This window comes from Solanum tuberosum, unplaced genomic scaffold (assembly GCF_000226075.1).
Source record: "Solanum tuberosum cultivar DM 1-3 516 R44 unplaced genomic scaffold, SolTub_3.0 scf00016, whole genome shotgun sequence".
Lineage (NCBI taxonomy): Eukaryota > Viridiplantae > Streptophyta > Magnoliopsida > Solanales > Solanaceae > Solanum > Solanum tuberosum.
The window spans coordinates 64,551-72,028 of record NW_006238942.1 but is presented as its reverse complement, the minus strand read 5'-3'; the positions used below and the strand labels follow the sequence as shown (position 1 = coordinate 72,028).

The following is a 7,478-nucleotide window of genomic DNA, read 5'->3' as shown; positions in this document are numbered from 1 at the left end:
AAAATAATAGATGTTAAATTAACAATTAGTGACTTAGTAGTACATATATAACAGAAGAATTAAACAAAAATGGAGGCAATTTTACAATACAGTCAAACAACAGTTTTTTTTGTAGAATTCCTAGGATCGTTAGATCAAATTATCGCCACAGGGTGATCACTGTTCAACTCGGAAAACTCCATGATCTCAGGAACCACAAACATAGACACCGCATTTGTAGCCTTTATGTTACTTAAACAAAATCAACATGAACTGAAAAGGAAAAACTTTGAATCATTAACCACTCAGAAACAATAAAAAATAAAAAATAAAATTCAAGTGTCACATTACGTACATTCAAAAACTCTAAGTGCTACCGTTGTATCCGTAGAGAAGAGTGGATACACTTTCGTATATTTAACATAGTTAGGTTTTGTTATTAAGAGATAATCACCGTTAGCAAACAAATTTCACCCTTCTTTAGCACATACATTTACCACATAAATTATTTATTTATGTTGATCAGTTGTCTTATTATAATAAATAGTTATCATATTATTTAATAATTAATAAAATTAAAATAAAATCAACTAAATTTTATCTTTACAATTGACACCATTTAAAAGTGTAAACAGTTTATAAGGTTTCAAAAGAAATTCTTAAACAGTAAATTAATAAAATTATATTTTTTATTTGTAATTTTTAATAAATAAGTGAATAAAATAAACAACTACGTAAACTGCAATTTTGCTCCTCCTCATTTGTTATTAAAACAAAAGCAGAAAGCCTCTCTACCAAAAGAGAAAACCAAAACCAAAGTAAGTAATATACTATTTGGGTGTATGGTTTTATTGTTTTTGTTTCTTGTTTTCCAAAATGATACCGAAACTCAAGTAAGTAATATACTATTTGGGGGTATGATTTTGATGTTTTCGTTTCTTGTTTTTCAAAATCTAATAAGGGATTGTTTAGGTCAAGTAACATGTTGTTTTCTTTGACATTGATTTTGCTAATTATAAGAAGTTACCTGCCGGATGTATTTAAGGTGACATTCTTAAATAACATGATTTTTTTAAAATTAATCTCATATAGTAATATTATTATTTATAAAATTAAAAATTGATTCTAGTTAAAAAAAAAAGTTAGTAATGTGTTTACAATATATTAACTTAGTGTTGTAAAATGAGAGTCAAACACACAATAATACTAAACAAGAAATGGAAGACAAATGCTAATAAGAAGTATAGAGTAGAGAGTATTATTTTATCTCTTTTTGTTGTTATTCACAAGGGTGAAGCATACCCTTTTATAGTTAGTAGAAATCACCCGTTTACAATGCTAAGCAAATACATTAGAAGCTCTTTAAGTGATACATTAAATGGGACATTACATTAGGTGTAGATTGAAAAGAAATATCCATACATTGAATGAATTTGTAACACTCTCCCTTGGATGTTTATAGATAATGTTCCTCGTTAAAACCTTACTAGGAAAAATCCGGTGGGAAAAAACCTAGTGAAGGAAAAAGAGTACACACATCTTGTTATACGCCTTGAGTGCTGCCTCATTAAAAACCTTACCAGGAAAACCCAATGGGACAAAACCTTGGCTAAGGAAAAAAGAGTACAACATGTATTTTACTCCCCCTGATGAAAAAATTACATTTTACAAAAAATCCCTTAAAAAGGTAGGCGAATGATACATAGCTACCATTCCGATACATTATAACTGATACAAGGTAAACAAATTATTGTTGCGCTAAAAAAGGAAAAAAACGCAATAATTACTTATGTTTTTAATTAGCTTGATTTACGCCTAACTGATCCTAAACAATCCATATCTTAATAGGTAATCTACTCAGACATTACAAATTTCAAATTTCAAAATTATATCTTCTACATTGAAGAACAATTTGTGAACATCCATCGATTTAGAAAAAAGTGAGAAATACGAATAAAACTCTGATTTTTTGCTGATACAAGATGAATATATCAATTTAATTGAGGCATTCAGGAATTTGGGTCAGCAAAGTGAAATATGAAAGTTACAAAAGTGACGGAATCGTTGTTGTACAATCAATTTTGTTTTTGAATCTCAAAGCAGCAATTTCAGCCGAGTTGGATATCGATGTATCAAGGAAAAAACATTGAAATTCGTTACATCGTAGAAGGTAACTCGTCTCCGATGAAAATTAAGAACGACATGGTTGTTAAACTTTATTTAGAAGTGAAAAAAAGTGAGCCAGGATTTGCAATGTATCTATTATGCATTGACACAAGTGAAAAGATTGGCGGTGATGTACATAACTTTGATGGAACATTCGGAAAAATTCCGTGTGTAGAAGGCACATCACAGAATACAGAAGCTCTTGCGGTGGTTGAATCAAGAATTTGTGATTCGTATTATATTCCAAAATTGAAAGTTGCAAATTACATAATTGATTCAAATAGTATAGAGGTGAAGACATGTCAGTTATATAAGGATAAAGCAACACTCGTAGATGTGATGGCAAAATATAAGATAAAGAATAACTTCAATTGCAAAGTAAAGAGATCTGATAGACAAAGGTATGGGAGTATTTGATTTGTTTTGTGAAGAACTGTGTTTGGATTCTTTAGATCTATAAATGGTGATACCATTATTTTGTTTTAATGTATGATATATTATTAATTAGAAAGTCTTTGATTTTGATTTTTGTTTAGTTTGTTGACTATGATTTGTGGTAGATTGATAATGATACATTATTTGTTGGTACATTAAGTTAATATTATTGATACGTTAAGATAATACTGTTGAAACATTAAAGAATTTAATCACAATAATCATGTAGCCGATACATTCCAAAATTTTGTGATACATAATTCATTATTTATTTATTTTTTGAATTTGATAAAAAATAATTGTGTTGGTCGTTAATATTGTTGATACATTGAGTTAATAATGTTGATACGTTAAGATAATACTGTTGAAACAATAAATAATTTAGTCCCAACAATCATGTAGCTGATACATTCCAAAATATTGTGATACGTGGATAAATTAATTTTTTCTGAATCTGATACAAAAAATACACTAAATTAATTACGTTGGTCTTTGAAAACTATTGATATATTAATGTACATCATTCTTTGATTACTTTTAACATTAGTGTTTTATATATTATAACATGTAATTGCTATATGTAATAATATGATGAAAAAATTGTACAACTATGTGTTGGTATGCTTTTTGGATGAATGTGGCTGGACTATAAAGGCTATTTGGGCCCACTCGTTATCAATGGGATCAGGGGTACTTCCAGCAAGAAATATATCGAAGAGTTAGTGCTGGGCTACAGCATCTTTCCATAGACTTTTTCTTGCCTGGATTAAAATTCTATATATGAATAGTCATTCCCTCACAAATTCTTTATTTGAATATCTTTGCTTTGTTCGTTCTACAGATATAGATTAAACTACCTTTCTTGGCACCATCCCTATTCTGATGGCTCAGTACAAGACCGATCAAAGTTAGATACTTCAATAGTGAACATACGTGTCCAATGCGGGATAGGGTACTAACCAAAGTCCAAGCAACAGTCGGGTTTGTAAGTGGTGTGACTGCTCCCAAATTGGTCAACCATAAACGAATTCATACTTCGAAAGATATAACTGCTGATATTAGAGAATTCTATGGGGTTCAAATATCTTACCAGCAGGCATGGCGTGCTAAAAAACGTGCACTAGAAATGATAAGGGGTAAACCATCTGCTAGATATAGACAGATGCCGAGATACATATACATGCTAAATACCGTGTATCCAAATTCTTATATAAGGATGCAGAAGACTGAGGAAGATTAATTTATGTATATGTTCGTAGCCTTAAGACCATTGATTAGGGGGCTCGATTACTGCAGACCAATAGTTGTTGTCGATGGTGCACATCTGGGCGAAGCTTACAAAGGGACATTTGTATCAGCAAGCACACTTGATGTGGCAGGTATGTATTTTTTGTAGTTGTGAGGTGTTTGTAAATGTTATGTATCAAATGAAATAATGTGTGTTGCCCTGTAATTAGGTTGCATATTTCCATTGACATATGGTGTTGTGGACATTGAAAATGACTGTTCGTGGCGAGCGCGAAGAAATATGTGTTGTATCAGATAAGAATGAGAGTATTATGAAGAGTGTAAGGAATGTGTTCCCAAATGTACCTCATTATGCATGCATATGGCATCTTTGGAAGAATGTTTGTGGAAACTTCAAAAGGAGCAGAAACACCCTAAGTGATCTATTCTACTCTATGGCCAAGGCATACAAAAATGAGGATTTTGATAAATTGATGGCTAAGGTTGATAAAGTTGATCACAGGGTTAAGGAGTACCTTGAGGATGCAGGGTATGAGAAGTGGTCGAGAGTTCATTCAATAGTAAATAGAGTTAGAATGATGACTTCGATCATTGCGGAATGTATCAATGGTTGTCTTGTTGAAGCACGACAATTGTCTATATTAGAATTCTTGGAAGAAGTTAGAATTCTATTTGGTTCTTGGTATTGCAAAAATAGAGAAATAACTTCTTATACAAAGGACACATTGGGGAGAAGGTTTGAGAAGGTGTTGATTATAAAGGCATCTAAAAGTTCAAAGATGGAGGTATGTGTCATGATAAATTATTTTATATTCTATGTATCTAATTCAGTGTATCATTCTGTTGTTTGAACATGATTTCTTTGAAATAATTTTATAGTTGACTTTTTTAATGTACGCAGGTAACATGTTTCATCATCTGAATTTATTTTCTCGGTTTATGAAGCTGGAAGAAGATACATTGTTTGTCTTGAGCAGAAAGTATGTTCTTGTGGAAGATTTCAACTAGATGAGATACCTTGCGCACATGCAATCGTTGTTTTAAAGGAAAAGAATGTTAAAGATATGCATCCATATTGCTCTGATTACTACAAGCCTGATGCATTAGCAAAAACATATGAGATTCCAATGGTTCCAATGTCAGATAAGGAAGATCGGTCAGCTCCTGAGGATGTGGTAGCTGAAACTGTGTATCCACCTAGATACAGACGATTAGCTGGACGACCAAGGAAAAGAAGAAAAAGAATGCAGATGAAAAGATTACAGTGAACACAAATTGTTGTGGACAATGTTGACAAGAAGGTCACAAGAGAAGAACTTGTACTTTCTTCACAAAAAAAAGGTGAAATCATCATAATGTTTATATGACATTAATGTTTTTGTTGAATAATTTTTCACATAAACAGTTATCAATGTTATTAATCAGTATTGCTGTTCAAAAATAATTAAACTGTATTGTTTACATTTGTTATTAATAAGTATTGTTGTTCAAAAAAATAGTTTGTTATGATTTGTGTATCAATGTTAATTCTGTTAAATAAATTTTAACGTGCGAATTATAAATAAAATGTTGGGTAACGTATAAGCTAATGTATCATATATATTAAATAATAAATAATTTCAGTTATGTATCATATACATCAAATTATATAACGTTAGTTGTATCATATACATTAATTGGTTACTGTATCATTTACATTAAAACATACACAACCTATATGTTAGCAATAAGCTATTATGTGTGATAATTTATATGATACATACATTAAACAATTAAGTTTGTAAACAGTTTATTTAACACAATAACTATGAATCGTGTATCATATACTATATATATTATGTTTCATGTATAATATTAATTATAAATAATGAATCATATACGTTAAATTTTCAAAAATCTATTTATTAGTAATAGGTTATTATATCTGATTACTTATAAGATACATAATAACAATGAAAACATGTATCAGATACAGTATATGTTAAATACTGCACTTTTTCTTTATGTAATGCAATAATGTGTCTGAAATTTAACTTTTTATAAGCAAAGTATATTGGTCCATACAGTATCAAAACAGACTAAAACATGAGTGAAATTTTGGAAAGGATAAAAAAAACATAAAACGTTGTCTATGCATAGATACTTAATTACTACACTATGTGAATCAAATCTTCTTTTGGTGGTGGTGTGACTACACCCTTAGGTTTTGGTAGATCATTATTCTCACTAACGTATGCACCCTTAGCCTTCTCGCTGCCATAACTCCACAACAATGCTCCATATCTTTTGCATAGGTATTCAGGAAGAAAATCAACTAATGATGTTTCGATTTGGTCGCTCAGATACTCCGCAAATGTAGCAACATATAACCCACAGTCTCTACAAAAATGAAGAATATCAGTTATAAACTTAAATCATACATGATTCAAAAACAATAAAAGCACAATTCTTATAGGCTATCACTTTTTTGTTGCTTAATGTCTTGGGTAAATTCAACCATGAAAGGAACTTGTGCCTCCAAAAGTGAACCAAAATTATTGTCCTTGTACGCATCACAATCACCAAAGTTTGTTCGCTCAGTTTTTTCAAAGAATCCGCTGTCCATGAGGTAAGAAGGAAGCATTTTAGACAACATTTTTATCTCGTGCGGAATTGCTTTTTTCCTTGAGCCTAATGAAGAGTCATACACCCTTATCACCCTGTTTTTCAATTCAACAACAGCCAACACCCAATGAAATTGTCCACCGTAGTTAATCGAGATGTAAACATCGTCTACAAGATGCCATGGTAAAGCAGATGGGATTTCAAAACCTTTGATGATGTTAGTGATTGACCTCTCATAAACAGATACAGCTGAAGCACGATCAATATGTTCTTGGGTACTAATAAGATCATCATCATTAGCCAAGTAATACCTTTCATAGGTATTTTTGATGTGTGTGATGAACAACTAGTTGGTTGTTGTGTATCTGTATTGATTCATGCTGCGGAGTTTTTATTTTTTACGGAGGTAGTAAAAAACAACATTGATGTGCTATAAAAAACATGATAAACAAAATTAGAAACTTGTAAAAAAGGTCTAATGATAGCATTGATACATTAAATGACAATCTAAACAAATACTAATTTGATATTTTGATACTTTATTTGAGTGTATCCGGAATGACAATCTAAACAAATACTAATAATAGTTTTATTAAAAACTTTACCTGATCAGTCCAACATTTGTTTGGTTGTGACATGGCATAGAACCAGTTCTTGTTAATTGGAAATGCAACAACAAAATCCATCATCTCAAATTCAAAAGAAGAGGCTTTTGATCTGTATTTATCCTCCGATGGTTTCCTGTGATAATGCTTGTATTATCAATTGGTTATATCAAAATAGGTTAATCCAAACATTTACAAAATATATGTATAAAACTTACTTATTGAAATGATTTTTGAGAAGCTCCTTGGTTAACCACTGCATATAATCATTAATTAGTTTAGACGAAACTTGCTATGTAATCCCACATCCTTCAAATGGGAAATACAGATGAACATCGTCATCCAATTTCTGTTTTCCCTTCTCGCTTGACCCAAAAGAAGTCACGTATGAAGATTGAATAATTCTTGAAGGCATCTTGTTTCTAGGCGCAGGAGTCTTTG

At 30.9% G+C, this 7,478-nt stretch overlaps 1 protein-coding gene across 1 annotated transcript; it reads left to right on the top strand.

Annotated features, from left to right (window-relative positions):
* Positions 1 to 4,079: 4,079 nt before the first annotated feature.
* On the top strand, positions 4,080 to 5,096 carry LOC107063219 (uncharacterized). Its single transcript, XM_015314805.1, has 2 exons — positions 4,080 to 4,613; positions 4,806 to 5,096. Exons 1-2 carry the CDS (start codon positions 4,080 to 4,082, stop codon positions 5,094 to 5,096), a joined length of 825 nt encoding a protein of 274 aa, XP_015170291.1.
* Positions 5,097 to 7,478: the final 2,382 nt, after the last annotated feature.